Source organism: Chlorocebus sabaeus, chromosome 23 (genome assembly GCF_047675955.1).
Source record: "Chlorocebus sabaeus isolate Y175 chromosome 23, mChlSab1.0.hap1, whole genome shotgun sequence".
In the NCBI taxonomy this organism is placed as follows: domain Eukaryota; kingdom Metazoa; phylum Chordata; class Mammalia; order Primates; family Cercopithecidae; genus Chlorocebus; species Chlorocebus sabaeus.
The window spans coordinates 21815361-21834984 of record NC_132926.1 but is presented as its reverse complement, the minus strand read 5'-3'; the positions used below and the strand labels follow the sequence as shown (position 1 = coordinate 21834984).

Below are 19624 nucleotides of genomic sequence, written 5' to 3'. Positions count from 1 at the left end.
GCTGGTTGATTTGAGATGGAATGCTGAACTGAAACTCACTGACCATCGCTGATCTAGAGTTTGTATTTGATTATTATTTCTCTGGAAGGATATTAGTAGGCAATAAGAGAGAGTAAATGGGAAAGCAAATGAAATACCAGGGATTTGGAAAGGATCTTGAATTAGATCAGCTGGTCCTTTTCCTTTCTTCTGGGCAGGATAATATTCAAAGTGATTGGCTGAAGAATTCCTCAATGGCAGTGCTTCACTAACGGAAACTTTTGGGTCATCTGCATCAGAATCACACTGGTGATAATGAAGGTACTTGTGCTTCTTTCAAGACTTACGGAATCAGGACCTCTGGGTTTGAAGCCAAGGACACTGCATTAGGACAAGCATCCCAGTGTATCTTAGTGACTTTAAAGTTGGAGAGACACTGCCCTGTGGAGACCTGGATTCTAGTCCCAGATCTGCCATGCACTTGCTGTGTGACCTTGGGAACATCTCTTACCTAAGCCTCAGTTTCCTCATCTTAAAGAGGAATAATAACATTTGTTCCATCTGTCTGCCTCATAGGGCAGTCATGAGGCTAAACTGAGATGAAGACACCTGAGAATGCTTTGAAAAGAAATAAGTGCTGTAAACATGGGATATATTTTTGTCCACCTGTTATGCTTGATGGGAAGTTGGGAAACTGAGTCAGATTTTTAAAACTGCATTATAAATTTACCAGGAGTCAGTGATCTATGAAAAACCACGATGACATAGAAAAACAAAACAAAACAAAACAAAACAATTCTGTCGAGTAGACCAGAGCAATTGTCATCATGGTTGTGAATTAGAGTCATCTGGGGATATTTTGAAACTACTTAAGCCAGGGCCCCATCAAGACAGAGTTAAAGAGAATCCAGGGTGTGGGGCCTGGGCAATGGTGAGCTGTTGCATTTGGCTCACATTAATACTGGGTTTGAGAACTGCTGTTGTTGGCAGTAAGGTGCTATTGAAACCTTCTAAGCAGGTAAGCGATGTCTTCTCTCATGATAGAAGCTTAAGACTGAGCCAGAACAATCCAGACTTTGGTGGGTAGGAATACAGGTTTTGGGATTGGAGGAACTAAAGTTAAAATCCAGCTTTGCCTCATACTGGCCATGTGGCCATTTGTAAATAACTTACTGTCTCTGAGCTTTAGTTTCCTCTCTAAAACAGAAATGGCGATACTTTGTATGGATATCAAAGATAAGAGTTGTAGGCAGAGCATCAGTACAGGACCCAAATTACTGTAAATGCTTAAGAAATGGTAGTTATCATGGTGGGCACTCTTATTATCCTTCTCAATCCCAAACTTACTGAGTGCTGGATAGTCGTCAGGGTTAGATGGGCATGGTGGCCTGGGCTCTAACTGGTAAACTTTGCATCCTGATGTGATTTAGCACTGTGTTCAATGCCACCTCCTTTCTCTGAAGGACGTCTGGAGAAGTTGCGTCTTAAGCAACGTCTTAAGCAAGCTTCTTTCTCTACAGCCATGTCTCAGGGATACAGTCAAAGGGTTCCCATTTAGGATGACAATACATAAATCACATGCACATGTATAATTTAAAATGCAAGGGAGAAGGTAGAAGTTTTCAGAAGGCCACAAAGAATAAAAATATAATGCACATAAAGACATTGGCAGTCTCTTGGTGCTTATTGGCAGGTGGTTCCATTTAGGCCCTTCTAAAGTGAGAACTCCTGGGCTGGGTATAGTGGCTTGCTCTTGTAATCCCAGCACTTTAGGAGGCTGAGGTAGGAGGATTGCTTGAGCTTAGGCGTTTAAGACCAGGCTGGGCAACATAGATTCAATTTCTACTAAAACAAAAAAAGCCAGATGTAGTGGCACATGCCTGTAGTCCCAGCTACTCAGGAGGCTGAGGCGGGAGGATGGCTTGAGCTTGGGAGGTTGAGGCTGCAGTGAGCCGCGGTCATGCCACTGTACTCCAGCTTGGGTCACAGAGCAAGAGTCTGTCTTAAAAAACAAACAACTGCAACAAAAACACCCCAAACCCAACCGAAAAAGTGAGAAATTCTCAACCAAGACTTACTGATGGCAGAAACACAAATAACTGATTTCATCTTGGAGGATCCAAGGAGATGTCTTTTAGGTTTTGGAGTTTGCCTTTATAAAACTTTCACTACAGGTGGGGGATACCTTCCTTATTATCAAAGCTTATGCGGGTGAGCAATGCATCCCTTCAAGAGACAAGGGGCAGAAAATCTTATCGATCTGGATCTATCTGCCCGCACCAGGGGACTTTGGTGGGATTTCATGTTCTTTTTTTTTCCTTCTGTCTCCCTCTCATGTCCCTGGCCTTTCAAAATATACAGCTGCTTCTGTACTAGCACGGTGGATTCCTTACACCTTTTCAGTTCTTATTACTTTATAGACTCTAGAGGTGTGGAGGATTTTAGAGATCATCTGGTGGCTTCAAACTTGTGTCCTACAGATTAAAATGAAGAATTTTCTTTACACAAAATCACAGGGGAAGGCCTGGAATGTGAAACAGGTAGGATGAAAGCAGCTTTGGTGATGTAGGGAAGGAAGCCTGACCCTTTGCACCCGGTGAATGCAAAACACACCTGAAAGCAATAAACTTAAGCATGCCCCGAGACTGACCCTGAATGGGAGACACACCAAAATGTGTCTTCTGAGCTTGAGAGTCTGGGCGTGGTCAACGTGGAGATTCGTTCTTGTCTATGAGGAACATCTGAGCTACTGGCTCACCTGTGGAACACAGGCCATACAGGGGACTGAGGCCCCAAGTTTTGGGTTGAATGAAGTTTGCTAGGTGGAGATGGTTAGGGGAAGTGTTAAGTGAAAATGCTATAGAAACTGCATGCATTTTGCAAGTGATTGCGGTTCTTCTGCCCAGCCTACCAGCATTGGACTGTATGTAAGGTGGTTTTCCTGTCCATCTCGTGGCCACTGGACTGTAAGGCAGTTCTCCTGTCCATTTCGCTGCTACTGGATTGTATGTAAGGTAGTTCTCCTGTCCATCTCACTGCTACTGGACTCTCCCCCTGTATTCAAGCCCCCAATCAAACTCCACATCTTGTTTTCTGGCTCTGGGTCTGTCTACAGCCTCTCAAACCTGGTGCCTTCCCCACTGCAGTCACTGACAGTTGCTCACATCTCCCCGGGGGTGTTGCAGAGCTAGGTTTAATACAACTGAATACAACTGGTCCCATTAACTCGTTTTGAAAATGAGCCGAGTCCCCAACAGGGAAAGTAATTGGCTCAAGGTCACGCACTGGATTAGCCCAGGACTTGAATTGAGACTTCCTTACCCTTTTCCACCACCCCTAGATCCACAGATAGAGAAGTCTGAAGGGTGACTGGAGACTGGAAAGTGAATGACCTAACAGTGGATGCCTTCTCTTAGCCAGGCTGCCCCTTTCTTCAAAGCCTTATAACCCTCCACTCCATCTAGAGTCTTGAATGAAAAATCATAAAACTTCTCCCTGACTGGCCGCAGTGGCTCACGCCTGTAATCCCAGCACTTTGGGAGGCCAAGGTGGGCAGTTCATGAGGTCAGGAGATCGAGACCATCCTAACTAACATGGTGAAACCCCGTCTCTAAAAATACAAAAAATTAGCTGGGCGTGGTGGCGGGCGCCTGTGGTTCCAGCTACTCGGGAGGCTGAGGCAGGAGAATGGCGTGAACCCGGGAGGTGGAGCTTGCAGTGAGCTGAGATCATGCCACTACACTCCAGCCTGGGTGACAGAGGGAGACTTCATCTCAAGAAAACAAAACTAAACAAAAAAACAAACTCCCTGAACTGGCCTCTTTCCTGCCCGGTATTTCCGTCCTTCTGGCTTGTTAATTTTAGTTTGGGAGTCAGAGACCTAGTGACAACCACTGTCGTGCAGGGCTCCTTTGCTGCTCAATAAATGCTAATAAACCATAATCTGCAATCCTATCAATCGCTGCTGCCTGAACCAAGATGAGAGGGCAAAGATTACTTTGGTCTGAATTGGATTTGAAAAGGCTGAAAGAACAGGCTTTGAGTGCGCAGTGGAAATGCCAGTTGAATATTAATTATAGCAGCACCACTGGCCTGCAGAAGGTGCAGCGGTTTAGCAATGAGAACTGGAGAGGGGTGATCAAGTGTGGACAACATACTTGTACATGTGGAAACTGAGAGTGTGGCTTCAAATAGAGCCAAGGGAGCCTTGAGGTTGCTTTCTGCAGCTCTCCTGGTGCTCAGAGGGGTCTTTCTGGTCTTCTAATTTGCTCATCTTATTTACTGCTCAGTATCACCAGGAAGACTCAGCCAGGAGCTATCTTAGGGGCATGTTTTAATTAGTGGCCTGGGGATTCAGCATGGAGCAGCAAGGTAGATGAGGGTTCCAGACCCTCTTTGCCCCACTAATTATTTTCTACATTGCAGGAATGGAATGCTCATGTCTCCAGTGATCCAGACACATAATTACAATAAATCTGCTTTGCACAGTGGGTGCCTGCACACAAACACATGAAGCATTAATGGGATGGGGGCGGGGGACAGGGAAAGAAATTTGCTTATGGTCCCAGTTAGCCATAGGCAAGGGATGATTTCTGTCTATCTTAACCCATGGCAAACTTTTAAATTATGTATACTGAATAATTTCCTACAGATCTAACTGCCCAATAGACTGTGTGACTAATTGTTTCTTTCCACTTAAAATGGCAACCTCCTGGTAGGCTGTATGTTCTGGTGCAATTATGTCGGCCCCAGGCCAGGGCCAGGCCATTTTAGCCACCTGAGGAGTGTGCTAATTGTCCTAAAGTATGCTGCCTGGTGTGTGTCTCATTGCTGTAGTGGTTTTAATGGGAACTTCTAATTAAAAATGAGAGTCAGGGCTGGGTGCATTCCTCCGGCAACAGAGGTTCGGGCAGGGCCCCTTCGTGCACGCCGATGTGAGCCGTCCCATGATGGGAGCCAGCTGGGGCAGAAATTAATGTGCCTCTGGTTTGGTTTGTCTACCAGGCATGGCTCTGGCTGTTAGAGCTGTAATTAGAGCTGGGCCAATGTCAACATGTCTTCCAGGGCGCCAATCCTTCTATCGGCTCTGTGTCAGTGTTTGTCGACTGTGTGCCTGTGCGGAAGCTGGGAGGGAAGGAGCTGGGAAGTTTCAGCAACTGCCTGGGCCATGCCTCATAGATCAGAACCATCGATTTTCCTAGAATTTTGACCATCATCTGGTCTTTTGGGGAAAAGAAGGGGAGGCCCAGATAAGAGACCACCTGGTATGGGGAAAGTCGGGGTGGGGAAAAGGTCTCTCCACATCTCTGCCTCCTGGTTTTGTGGTCAGGAGTAGATGAGAGAACATTTTTATGAACTAGTCCACTACTGTCATTGGCCAAGGCCTGGTGCTAGCCTTGGAAAGACCTAAGGTTGAATCATTCATGACCTGTGACTTCAGGCTCTGACATTCTAGCAGAAATGACTAAAAAAACCCAACATAGACATGAGTAACTAGAAGCCTATCTATATTAGGTTCCACAGTGATGTACAAAGAACTTTGGAAGTTCAGTGAGTAGGGATAGCTTTATAGAGAAAGTGGTCTTTAGAGGTCTGAATTTGAGATTTGGGCTTTGAGCAGGCATTCTAGGGAAAGCAAATGGCTACAGCAAAAGCGCAGAGGTTGCAAAGTACAAAATTTGTTCAGAATGTCAACAGTGTGTAAGGGTCCCTGCAAGGTTCCCATGAGCATGGGCTCTGGGCTTGGTGAAGTGGTTCAAAGTCAGGTGATGGTGGCTGAGGGAGCACCTGGTTCAGAAATTGGGGCATGAATTTGTGATTTTTCACTTATTTACTTTGGCAGTTATCTTAATATCCTTCAGATTCCTTTCTTACCACCTGCTTACCCTGTCTGCCTCTCCCATCCACAATCTGTATTTGTGATTTGCTAATGCTTAGCCAGTCAGCACGTTTTCAGTTGACTTACTGGTGGCTTTAATTATCCTTTTCAGGAGCTGGATCAGTCTGGCTTCTAACACGTCAATTAAAAAAAAAAAAAAAAAGATTTCTTATTGATAGCTTGAGAGAAAGCTTCAAGGCCATTGAAGTGTAAACTGAATATGAGAACCATTAATTTAGAAAAATTTGGAACCCTGAGAAGTCCTCTAGGCTAACCCCCTCATTTTAAAGGAGAAGGAGAGGAGGAGAGAAGTCTCACAAGAAATTTGTAGATCTGGGAGTCCAGATCTCTTGACTCTAAATTCAGCCAGAGTTTCTTTCACTGCGCTATAGAAGGAGGGTTGCCTAGTGGGTGATATTTTGGACCCTGAAGTTGGGCAACTTGAGCTTGAATCTTGGCTCTCAGCCACATACTTGTCTGTTGACTTTGGGAATGGTATCAAGCTCAGGTTGCCCATCTATAAAATGGAACAAGGAAGCCAAATGGGAAAACACATTAGCATTTGCAGGGAACAAGGAAAGGAGGTATATTCCCTGTTTATCCTGTTGTATCAGCAGCAGTCTGATGTGCAGGCAGCCACTTCCATGGGGTCTTCTGGCCGAAGGTGATTATCTCCCCACCATGGCCTCCTACTCTACCCTGAGACCTCTCACTCCTGCTCCTTCTTCAGGATGAAGTACTCTAAACAGCTGATAAAATAGATGAGTTACCAAGACAGAATCTCACATTAGGTCATGATGTTCATTAAAACCATGATCTGAATGATGTCCTCTGATTATCTTGAGCCAGTTTGACTGATGGTGGGGCCAGGAGGATGATGCCCTGGACCCTTATCAGGTATTTGCAGCTTCTTTATAGCCACAAACCTGAAAAAGGCAACCCAGGACCCCAAAAAGGTATATCTCCCCTTTACCTCTGTCTCTGAGAGTAGCCCTCACTTATGATTTTCTTCAGTAGCAACAATCACAGTATTCCTGGGCACTTCCTACTTGGGAAAGCATCAACGGGTCCATTTGGTAAAAGTTCCCATTGAGTGGTATCCCAGAAGTTCATTTCAACATGAAACAGACCTTCTAAATCACCCTCTTCTGGCCAACAGGCAGGCTCATGGGGGTAACTGAGATTAAAAGAGGTGACTCAGCCTCTGGTAAGTTCACATCTCTCTGGAGCTCTATTCCTTGCTCTTTAAGATGAGGGCTTGTCTAGAAGCCTAGCAGATGTTAAGATGTTAAGCAGGTCTTGGATTTCCTTCTTAAAAGGAAACCCTCACTGTCCAACATACCAGTCTGCTGTAACTGGGGAAAGCAAAATGTGTGCTTCTCTTTACACATTTGTCTTGTGCATCCAGTAAAAAGAACAAATGCTTATAAATATACATTTTCTTTTTTTCCTGTGGGAAGAAGGTAAGGTCATCTTAAGGGCTCAGAAGCAACAGTTGGTGGTGCTTTGGAATTCAGTTCTGCCTCCGCAGATGAGAAGAGAGAACACTGAGAGGTGCCTTCTTACTAATGTAGGCCATCCTTCAATTCCAGGCTGCCCTCTGCAAACAAGGTGATATGAGGAGTTCTGGAAAGATCTTCTTGTCAAACATATATACTAAGTCCCCTGCCATGTAGCCTAATACTTTATTATTTTACCTTTTTGGGCAAATCTTTGTATTTTTAAACATTCAAACAGCCTTGGAAAGAATTGCCTGTTCAGCTCTGATGAGATCATTGAAGAGCCCTTATTGAGGGGCGTCAGGAGACCTCAATTGTAGTCCCAGCTTTGCCTCCAAATTGCTGGGCGACCCCAGTCACATCTGCCTATCTCTTGAGTTTCATGATCTGCATGAAATAGTGACATTTTACGTGCAGGAATATCTTTCCCCTTGTCTTGTGGGCACATAGGTTAGCTGGGATAGGAAGAGCTCTTGATATTGGAGAAAAACCTTTTCCCCAAAGTCAAGTACCTGCTCAGCCAGCCTCCCTGTGCTGTTCTGGTGTCCTTAGACCAGAAGAGAAGCACACATTTGCTTTCCCCAGGCTCTGAGGATCCTACCGTATCCTAGGTGGTCTTGGTCCCTGTGGCACCTGGGCTTGCTTTTCCACAGGCCTGACCTGTGAGGAGTTGGCTCCTCTCACAGATCTACTAAGTGTCAGGGGAGAGACTGTGGCAGTCTGCATATCCACAGAGGAGGGGCTTCCAGGCAGGGCAGTGCTTGGACAGGGGCACTAGAGACTTGTCTTGGTGTTTCAATTACATAGTAAGCAATTATGTTTTGTTGCGGGGGGTGGGGTGAGCACAGGTGTTGGAGGTTACAGGAGATGAAAGCTCCTCTTCCCCACTCCTTAGCATACCTTAGGGCCTGCATGAGGAAGAGAGGTGTTCTGGCTTGGGTTTTCCTCCTGACAGTTGGGGAGGGCAGCTGCCCTGGACCCTCATCAGGTATTTGCAGCTTGTTAATAGCCACTAATCTGAAAAAGGCAACCCAGGACCTCAAAAAGGCATAGGGGCCCAACCCATTATCTTCCCTTTACCTCTGTCTGAGAGCAGCCCTCACTTATGATTTTCTTCAGTAGCAACAATCACAGTATTCCTGGGCACTGCCATGTGCCAAGCACTGGAAACACAGCAGGGAATAAGTCCAGGGTCCCTCCCTCAAGGGATTTTTCCACTGGTGTGTGTGTGTCTGTGTGGTGGGGAGGGGAGAGGCAGAGAGAGGTAGCTGCAAAACAGTAAATCACAAGGACTTGAATATACTGGAGGTCATTCCCACCCTGTAACCACCCTCCCCACATAGCTTCAAGAATCATAGCATGTTAGAACCAGTCTGGTTCCCACCTCGAGAGTTTGAGGAAACAGGTTGAAACCTGGTGACAGGATTTGTCCAGAGGCATCACAGAAACTGCTGGTAGACCCAAACTTGAAACCTAGCCTCGGACTTCTGGCTTCATCCCCCCATACTCTCCTCACCCAACCTGCCACCCTCAGTCCTGTTTCCCCTGCTCCTGATACAGGAAGAACTCCCAGTGAGGCACCTCCTCCACCGATACCAGGTGGCACCAGAACACCTTCCAACAAAAAGACTCCTGGACTTGGCTCCTGTCTGAAAATGCCCACAATCTCATTGTGGGTGTCCTGAAGTTTTGGCTGGGCAACACTTCTCTGGTAGTGCCCTCAAAAGGCCTGCCTGCTCAGGGCATTGCCCCAGCTCATAGGCCTCACCTCCTTTATCAGTGGAGTCCTGCCTGGGTCCCAGGCTCCTTTGCGGGGTTCTCCTTTTTGGGTACTTCTGACTTCTCCTGGGGGCTCTCCATGCCCATGGGAAGGTCTGGCTGGGTGCCCAACTCAGGTGGAGATATGTTAGGGCAATGCAGGCATGAATTCTGGTTCTCTGTGATCTGGTCCCCACTTGCCCTCCAGCTTCATCTTGCAGTTTTGTAGCCCTGTGATCAAAAGTATAGCCTTGGCCAGGTGTGGTGGCTCACACATATAACCCCAGCACTTTGGGAGGCTGAGGCAGGTGGATCACCTGAGGTCAGGAGTTTGAGATCAGCCTGGCCAACGTGGCAAAACCTTGTCTCTACTAAAAAAAAAAAAAAAAAAAAAAAAAAAAAAAAAAAAAAAATTAGGTGAGTGTGGTGGCAGGCACCTGTAATCCCAGCTACTTGGGAGGCCGAGGCAAGAGAATCGCCTGAACCTGGGAGGCAGAGGTTGCAGTGAGCTGAGATTGTGCCACCGCACTCTAGCCTGGGTGAAAGAGTAAAACTCCAACTCAAAAACAAGAGTACACCCTCTGGTTTCAGACTCCACAGATTAGAATGCTACCTCGCTGCTCGTTAATTGTATGACTGTGATATGTTTATAACACATCAGCTTCAGCGTCTGAGAATGAGGATGTGGTAGATTTCAAATGGCCTCAAGTTTACTTACAGCTCTTCTCATTAAAAGTGGAATGTATTTTCCTATACCCTTGAAACTGGGCTGGCCTTGGGACTTGCTTCCATAGAATGTGGTGGGCAGTGATGATTTGTGAATTTGAGCTTACATCTCAAAGGCTTTGCAGCTTCTGTTCTCACTCCAAGTGTTGCTGCTATGTGACAAGGCCAGGCCGGCCTCCTTGAGGATGAGACATCACATGGAGAGAGATCCCAGCCATACCAGCCAAGGTCCCAGACAGAAGCAAGTTCAGCTGATGCTGTGTGGAGCAAAGGTGAGATGTCCTGGAGGAGTCCAGTGTAAGTTGCCTACACACAGCATCATGGTCACAGAAATGATTGCTGCATTAATTTACCAAGTTGTGGGGTGGTTTGTTATGCAGCAGAAGCTAACTGAAATAGGGGAGAGTAACTACCCTTACCTTATAAAGCTGCTGTGAGGTTTCCATGATGATGTGTGCTTAGACCATCACCTAGCACACAGCAAGCAAATACAGTCGTTACTACTAACATAATCCTGTAGCGCCTCCTCTGTCTTATTGGCTTCTAGCCACACCATCCTCCTTCCTTTTCCTTAAATACAACAACCTCTTCTTTGGGGCTTTTGTACTTAACTCTCTGAAAGGGCCCTTCTTTGCTGTCTTGTTCTCATGATTGAGGTCTCAGCTGAAATGTCTCCTTCTTGGAGAAAGCTTCTCTGACTATCCTGGGAACCCTTGCTCTCCCTTCATCTCCATTCTTGCTTCCTCTCATAGTATGTAATATCACATTGACTGACTTCCTTAATATTATCTGTCTTACTTTGTAGATTAGGAATTTTAAGGGCAGGAACTGGGCCTGTTTTTCTTCCCTATTTTATCCTTGCTGCCTATCACAGTGCTATGTCCAACAGGCACTTAGTTGATACTGATTGAATAAAAAGAGGCACCCAAATCAGTCTCGATTTGAGGTTGGTGCTGGACCAAATCAGTCTTGATTTGAGGTTGGTGCTGGGCTTCCAGGAGGAGAGGAGTAGCCAGGTTAGAGTTCTAGACTGCATGTACTGCTTCTAATTCTTACAGCCCTTTTGATTTGTCATACTTTCATGTTGGGTCCAATAGCTGAATATGTTCCTGATACTCTATACTTTCAGTGGGGGTTGGCGGCATTGGATTCTTGACAAATATGTGAGCTTCTCAAAGACAGATTGAGCTCCTCACAGCACCTCGCACATTGTCAGGCATCTAGTAGGGGCTTAACAGAAATTTATTGGACAGATACATGAATGAATGAATAAATGAATGAATGCAGAAGAGGATGCGGGGATGAGAAAGTCCTCAGAACCAGTGATAATGATATAAAAGAATAATAATATGAACTTAGGTTGACAGGCAACTATGAAAAACCACGTTTATTTTTAATAAAGGATGACATATTTCCAATCAGTAAAACATAATAAAAGTATAAAAATGTACTAAGTACAATCATTAGCATTATGTTATAGGGGAATAGTTGTTATAACTTTTCCCTGTAAGATGGCACATTGGATGGTCACAGTTGGCTTGATTTACAGAGGGGCAAGTGTAGGTGACCAGTTGTATCAGTTGCTCCAGTTTCCTAGGATTTGGGACTCTTAAAAATGAGAAAGTCCCAGGCAAACTGGGATGGTTGGTCATACAAGAAACACAGCAGCATCAAAATGCTGGCTATAGTTTGGAACTTAGGAAAAGAATCAGACATTATTTTTTTCAACTTCTCAATCTCTTTTCCCCTTAGCTCTGAAATAAAAATCCCTTTGTTATAACTGAAGGTGTTACAGCTTTCAGAGGCTTTTTACCACTGGGTTTCATGTAATTTTGACTTAATACCTATGTCAAGCCTGGGAAGAAAGGCAATTCTAACCAACTTGCAGGTGTGGCATCCTGCTTCAAGCTGCCTGCATCCTAGAGAGAATGGAGGCAGAGCAAGAATTCAAACTCAGATCTCCTGAGGCCACTGTTCTGTTCTTTCTGGCTTTTAGTACTAGCCAGAAATTGTTTGGGGAAAACATTGGGGTGCCTGAGATCCAAGTTTTCACTCAGTCCCCTTACTGGGAACAATTCACATCATCACCACTTTGCCTGGTATGTGTACCTGTCCCTTCGTGGGCAATCCTCATGCAGGATTCCTCCAAATACCCACCAGCTGGCTAGTGCTGACATCATTATGTGGCAGAGGCAGTGAAACAGTACACTGGCTCCAGGACGGTGCTGCAAATGGCCCTTCCAGTCCGGGTTTGTCAGGAAGATGGTCAGAAGGCCAGCTCCCTGTGCCATTTGCCAACTTGATTGAATGTTTTCTGGCATCTTTGCTGAGGAGGTTCTCAAGTGATAGGTCAACTTATGGCTGATGGCATGACTCATAGGCTCAAAGACTCACCACACTTATTGCATCTATTTCTGTCCTTTTTGCCTACTATATAGGTACTAGCTTAAGGTGGCTCAGTACCCTTTCTGGCTTATTTTACAAGACTAGGGTTAGGCTATACTTTCCCACAGCAGACCTGGCTTCTCTTGACAGCCTATTAAAATTCTACTGTTAATTCTTTTAACACTGTTTTGAGCTCTTTTATATATTTGACATAACCTCTAGGGATAGGAAGTCTATATAATCCTCCTTTTCCCTGTGAAGTGACACTTCCTCTGACTCCTCTAACTGAAGCAGGCCAGTGTCTTCCAGACGGTGGTATTCTGGAATAAGCTGAGTGGGGTTTCATATGAGCTCTACCCTTGAAAATGTCATTGTTTAAGCTCAGGGTTGCTTTATCATATGGGCCTATTCTGGGTGCAGATGTGCTTATATCTCCTGATTTACAGGTTTTTTTTTCTTTTGTTCTAAGAGCTGAATGAGGATGGGCAGCTTTATTTAAAAATAAATACAATAAATAGCTTTTTTAAAAAAAGAGTGCCACCTATGTCCTCTTGTCAGATTCTCCAGATGGTGGGACATATGGCCTGTCAGTCAAAACAGGGGTCTCTGGTTCACCTGTTCCCTTTTGCATGTCTATTCTTCATGCCTCTTACACTAGCTGTGACCCTACAACCCTCAGAAGAGTCTGTGACACTGAGTTCAAATCCACTTTTCTTTCTGGCTTTTAGTAGTAGCTTTTTAGACGTGGCTTTTCTTTGGTTTACAGACAAAAGGCAGAACCAACTCGCTGTGCATGGAAGGGATGTTAATCCCAACTAGGCCGTCACCGCAATACACTCAAGATGAAGCCCTTATGTGCACAAGTCTCTTATGAAACTTTAACTCTGGGCACTGAGGGGTAAAGAAGCCCAGAGACTTCCATATCCTGAGATATTGCCTGGGTTGATACACTTCTCGGAATCTTGGAAACTTATGGCCCAGTTGCATTGGGTTGTAGGCTACACTTATCTAGAGGGTCAGAAGAATAGCTTTGGGCTAAACCAATTTGAGAACTCAGTGCAACAAAAACAACCTCCTTCTCCAAACTGTTTGCAAAATGTGCTGCCTGGCAGCAGCAGCAAACTAAAGGCCGACTGGGTTTCCAGTCTTTGTGTCAAACTCCTTGGGGACAGCACTTCCTCCATGGAAGTCAAAGTTGTTGGAGAAAAAAAGAATAAGACTGGCACGTTGTTTCCTCTATGAAAAGGAAGGGGTCAAGGGTTACGTGGGCCAGTGATTGGCCCCTGTTGAGTTTGTATGGATTGCTGCAGCTCCTCATATGGTCAGTGAACTCTGGGATCGGCGATGGCTGCCCCTCTTTGAGCACCGGGACATATCAGTCTGTCCTCTTGAGTTGGCCATTGTCCTATTAGGCCCCAGCAGGTGCTCCCCGGATGAGAGTTGAGCTGAGGAGTCCCCTGAGCATGAGTCATACCTCATGCGCTCTGTGCCACGTCTCTGTTCATGGAGCACTGACTCTTCGATGTGCTTCCTCTTGGGAGGGTTAGAGCTCTTCGGGGTGCTGGTACTGAAGTCCTGTCCTGTGATAGATGACACTGGGTGGTGGGTGGGTCGAGCCACTTCGGGGACAGGGGCAGCCCTCTGTCTGTTTCTCCAACTCTGGATTTCCAGGTTTCTTTTGTCTGGGGGCAGTTTGTCAATTTTCTGAGCTTTTGAGATTAGAGACTTCCCATAGGTTCCTTGTAGAGACAGGAAAAAGTATCTGGTGGGAAATAACAGAATAAAGATATTTCTGATTTCCATTACTTCATAAACTTCAGCATTAAAAGATGGTCTTTAGAATCCAGCTCCCTGCCCAGGGCAAGATCCTCTTTACTGCACTCCTAGCTATTAAATCCATGCCTGGGCACCTCTAGTCTTGGGTAGCTCAACAAAAAAATAACAACAAAACATAACAGTTAACATTTATTATACACCAGGACTATTCTAAGTGCTTTATGCATTATTAACTCATTTTATTTTCCCAACAATCTCACGCGGTTATTACTTTCGTTTGCCTCTGAGTACAGATAAGGAAACTGAGGGACTGAGAGATTTAATGATTTGTTCACAGCCACACAGTGGTTGAGCTATGGTCAGAACTACACACTCTGAATCCAAAGACTTGTCTCTTATTTGCCATGCACAAAGCAGTCCATTCTATTTCTGGGCTACTCCAATTTAGGCAAATTTAATTGCTGTGTCATGTTAAGCCTTTGTAAAACTTGATGATTTTAAAATAGTTTTAGAATCCACATTCTTTTCTTGAATCTGTGGGCCTTGCTGACTTGACAGTGTCATGCTATTACCACAATTTGCCAGATAAAGAAATAGGTGCCCCAAGAGGTGAGGTGAAATTCCCAAAGTCTCCTGAGATGTTAACAGATCTCCTTGTTGACTGACTCAAGGTTTTTATACCCCTGCCAAGCTGCATACAGTCTGTAGTAGACTCTAGAATTGGAAGTCTTTTTTTGTTTTTGACACGGAGTCTCGCTTTGTCACCCAGGCTGGAGTGCAGTGGCGCGATCTCGGCTCACTGCAAGCTCCGCCTTCCGGGTTCACGCCATTCTCCTGCCTCAGCCTCCTGAGTAGCTGGGACTACAGGCATCCACCACTATGCCCGGCTAATTTTTTTTATTTTTTATTTTTAATAGAGACGGGGTTTCACCGTGTTAGCCAGGATGGTCTCGATCTCCTGACCTTGTGATCCGCCCGCCTTGGCCTCCCAAAGTGCTGGGATTACAGGCGTGAGTCATTGTGCCCGGCCTGGAATTGGAAGTCTTTATCTGTGTCTAGAATCTTCTCTCTGTTCAAAGTGTAGGCAAGCAAAGGGGTAAGAATGTGAATAAAACTATGTGGTGTATGGAGAAAATATACACAAGCCGTGGCAGTGGTCAACTCACATCCACTTTCCAGATGTCCGTTGCCTTATCTAAAAAGTAATCTATCTGGCCTGGAGGACATCGAAGGTTATTCCCAAAGATAGTCTTTAAAAATTTTTTGTTTGAAGTCTTCTAAGCAGGAAGACTCCTATTCTTCCACTATGTCTAAAAGCTGCAGGGTGACCCTCCCACCCCTGCCCAGCCAACCCCTGCCAGTAGGCAAGAGATTTCTGAAAATTACAGTAGATCTCATGGAACCAGATAAATTGTTTTCATTCTCTCACATCTCACCCAGTGAGGTAGTAAGGCCATGTATGTGTCCCAGGAAATATTTGACTTTTTGCTTCAAAACTGGAATTTCCGTAGTGTAAACCTTTTCCTTGAGCCACTGCCTTCCTCCTCTATTGGTTTATTCAACAAATGCTTTTCAAGTTCCCACAAGGGGCCAGGCCCCCAAGGGATTAAGCCATGAACAGGAAAGACAAGGTCCTTGCTGTCATGTAACATGTGAATATAGTTATAAATGGAGAAGGCAATGAGAGTGTCAAACACCTGATCACTAAAATTAAGTGTTTCTTCCTCAAGGAAGGAAGTGCTGACAGTTCCACCCGCTATGTATTTCTCAAACCCATACCCTATCAGCCCTTAAATGTTTCTTCCTTGAGGAAATGCCCCCTCCATTTATAACTCTATTCACATGTTACATGACAGCAAAAAGCTTGTCTTTTGTGTTCATGGCTTAATCCTTTGGGGGGCCTGGCCCATTGTGGGGACTTGAAAAGTATTTGCTGAAAAAAATGAATGGAGGAGGAAGGTGGTAGCTTGAGGAAAGGTTTACACAGAGTAACCTTTTAAAGCTGAAAACTGCAGGATGCATAGGAAGTAGCCATGCCAAGGGGATGAGAATCAAAACCTAGGCACGATGGCTGGAGCTTGGGGAGTGGTGATAAGAGTAGGGGAATATGACCCAGGAGGGGTTGGCACAAGCAGAGCAGGGAGGAATTGTGGGCCAGGTTTATGATTTTTGTGCTTTACTGCAGAGGTCTTGGGAAGCCCTTGGAGGGTTATAAATAGGTGACATCACACTTTGGACCAACGATAATGGACAAGAGTAAGATCTAATAGGACAATACTGAAATAATTTGGGGTGAAAGGGTAATAGTCTATTGGTAGCAGTGGCTGTAGAAATGGAAATAGATGAATTTGAGAAATACATAGTGGATAGAAATGTCAGTACTTGGTGAAAAGCTAGACATGGGCGTGGGTTAGCTGGTGATGTCAAGAATACTTCCTCGGGGCCTGCCTTTGTCCTAAGTGGGTAGCATTTGCTGAAAGAAACTTTGGAGAGATACCCAGATTTCTGGGGTGGTGCTGGTGATAGGGGGTGGAATCATGAATTCAATTAGAAATGTCTCCCAGTTTCCTCAGACTTAATATGCCCAGTGGAGGTGATGAATAGGTAGCTAGAAAGATGTGTCTGGAATTCATAAGAGAGGTCTGGGCTGGGAATTTATGATGAAGAGTCATCTGCTAAAAATAATTTTTAAATCCATGACAGTTATTGCTGTTTATGGAGAGAACATAAAGTTAGAAGACAAGAGAACTTGGGGGCAAGAGAACCTAGGGGCAAGAGAAACTAGGTTAAGCAAACCACCAAACTTATTAAAGGAAGTAAGGCCTGTTGATGGGTATCTAATTTTGGGATAAAAAAAGTTTTGTATAATTGTCTATTTGCTATCGCTTAAAATGATAAAATGGCTTGATTGCGATGTTCAGAGTGGTGAGATCCTAGGGATGGAAAGAGGCTAAGTCTTGCCTGTGGGCACATCATCGTCAAGTTCACTGCTTTGACTAGAGAGTGTGGGCTGCAGAATAGAACACCGGCCTTTGAGTTGGGAGAACCTAGCTCCCACTGTGATCGGTGGTAGGCCTGTGAACACATTCTGGTCCCTCTTGGTACTTCAGCTGTCCCATGAGTGGGGTACTAGAGCCATAGCTCTGCCCAACACTTAGCTCATGGCAAAAACAAAATGAGAGACTAGATGGGAGAGCCTATGTCAAGAGTGAGCTCCAAGGAAAGTCAAGGCATTTATAGTTGCTCTTGCTATTTTTCTGGAAAAGGTACATTTACTGTAGAGGGTTTAATTTGGAAATATCTGACATAGTCCCTGGGCATGGATAATTTGTCTAATGCAGGTCTTGTATGGAAAGTGTGTGTTTAAACAAATTTGAATAATACTTAAATGTTGGCAATTTCATGCAAAATTGGAATTTCTGGGAAAACTCTGAAGCTCTGAAATGTTTGACTTGATCTTTCCTTGTGTCCATGATAGAAGCTGAGAAGCTCTTTCTTCCAGTGTCTGTACTGCATTTGGCTTGCTGAACTTGCTGGCCTGTCCCTGCAGGCATTTGAGTATGAGACTCCTGGACTAATACAAAAAAGGACTACAGAGCTTCTCAAAATAATTCCTTATCACACAAAAATATTTGTAAGGCAGGAGGGTAGGAGTTGATACTCCCATTTTATAGATGTCACAATGGAGGTCACACTGATTTGGTGACTTTGCTACTTTGTGGCTAACCTGGGACCACAGTCCATGTTATTTGCCTCCTTGGTCATTCATCGTTCTTTCTGTCCCAGTTCTCTGTTTCTGAAACAGTAGCCTCAAGGATCCCGGCAGAAGCCAAACTCCTGACTCTTGGGTTTTAAAAATATCTTATTAAAGGGAGATTGGTAATTTTAGGAAAGAAACACAGCCCCAGTGCTCAAACCTTGGGAGAAGAGCAACAACTGGTGTGAGAAAGCAGACGAGGTAGAAAGTGGGGTTTGACAGCTGGCCTTCCATCACCCAATAGGGATTGGTGGGGCTGTTGCAGGTGACACAGGTGGCATTGTACAGGAGGGATACCAGAAAGTACATCAGGAAGCTGCCGAGGAGCACGACTCCGTGGAAAATGGTCTGTGGAGGGAAAGAAGCAAACACTGTTGAAGGTAAGCTGAGATTAGGAGGCAGGGTAATCAAACTACTTGGTTAACTTTGTTTCAAACTATTTTTGAAATGCAACACACACAAAATTCAAAAAAGGGTGCAGCTTAATATATCATTATAAAGCAGACACCCAGATTGCTGCCATGAAGAACTGAACACACATACCCCAGAAGACCCTATTCTTCTGTCTCACCCCTGCTTTTGGTGATATATTTCTATGCTATCCATTGTAGGTTTACTACCTATCTAGGTTTTCCTACATAGCCTGTTTTTAAATGGATAAATAGAATCATGTTTCGCATGACTTTTTGTTTTTTTTTTCCTCAATATTATGTTTGTGTGATGAGCCCATTTTTTCCATGTGGCAGTAGTTTATTCATTTTTCAAAGCAGTGCAGTATTCTGTTTTTTTTTTTTTAATTGTATTTTGTCCTGCCTGGTTTGTGCTTTTCTTTTCCCGTTCTTGTTGTCTTTTAATTTTATTTAATTTAAAAAATTGATATTAGATGTACATATTTTCAGGATACATGCAATAATTTGGTATATTCGTATATAATTAGGATAATCATGACATCCATGACCTTTTTTTTTTTTTTTTTTTTTTTTTGAGACGGAGTCTCGCTCTGTCGCCCAGGTTGGAGTGCTGTGGCCGGATCTCAGCTCACTGCAAGCTCCGCCTCCCGGGTTCACGCCATTCTCCTGCCTCAGCCTCCCGAGTAGCTGGGACTACAGGCGCCCGCCACGGCGCCCGGCTAGTTTTTTGTATTTTTTTAGTAGAGACGGGGTTTCACCATGTTAGCCAGGATGGTCTCGATCTCCTGACCTTGTGATCCACCCGTCTCGGCCTCCCAAAGTGCTGGGATTACAGGCTTGAGCCACCGCGCCCGGCCCGACATCCATGACTTTAAATATTTCTTTTCTTTATTTTAGGAGTATTCAAATTATTCTCTTCTAGCTATTTTGAAATACACAATTGGCTAATGTTAACTATAATCATTCTATTGTTCTTTTAAACATATTGACTATTTTGTATAATTTTGTTTTCCTTCTTTCCTAGTTGGGAAGTTATATATTCCATTCCTGTTCTTTTAGTGATTACTCAATAAGTGAAAACAAGCAAACTTACTGCAGTCTAAACAAGCAAACTTACTGCAGTCTAAAGCTTACAACTAGTTTTCCATCCTCCTGAATTACACACGAGATTTAGAGCACTTTAACTCTCTTTACATCCCTCTTGGCTAATGTGCTTTTGCTGCTGTTTAAATTCTGTCATCTTTTAAAATCACTCAAGTCACTAGCATTATTGTTTGTATGGTCAGTATTCACTAAGGTCTACTCACATGCTTATCACTTTTCCTGCCTTCATTCCTTGGACCCTCCACCTGAGGTATCTTTCTTTTTAAGTACATCCTGTAAAATGTCCTTTTGGGAGTCTGATAGTGATATGCTGATGCTTTATTTCATTGATATTCTTGAAATCCGTCTTTTG

At 44.4% G+C, this 19624-nt stretch overlaps 1 protein-coding gene across 2 annotated transcripts in view; it reads right to left on the bottom strand.

The window, feature by feature from the left end:
• Positions 1-10818: 10818 nt before the first annotated feature.
• Positions 10819-19624, bottom strand: part of ATP10B (ATPase phospholipid transporting 10B (putative)) — a 276181-nt gene continuing 267375 nt past the window's right edge. For both annotated transcript variants that reach the window (XM_073010544.1, XM_073010545.1), the window contains 2 exons: positions 17919-18106; positions 10819-13987 (listed from right to left, as the gene is read on the bottom strand). In XM_073010544.1, the coding sequence (XP_072866645.1) occupies positions 13540-13987; positions 17919-18106 (636 nt within the window). In that variant the 3' untranslated portion in view covers positions 10819-13539. The remainder of the gene's footprint in view (positions 13988-17918; positions 18107-19624) is intronic.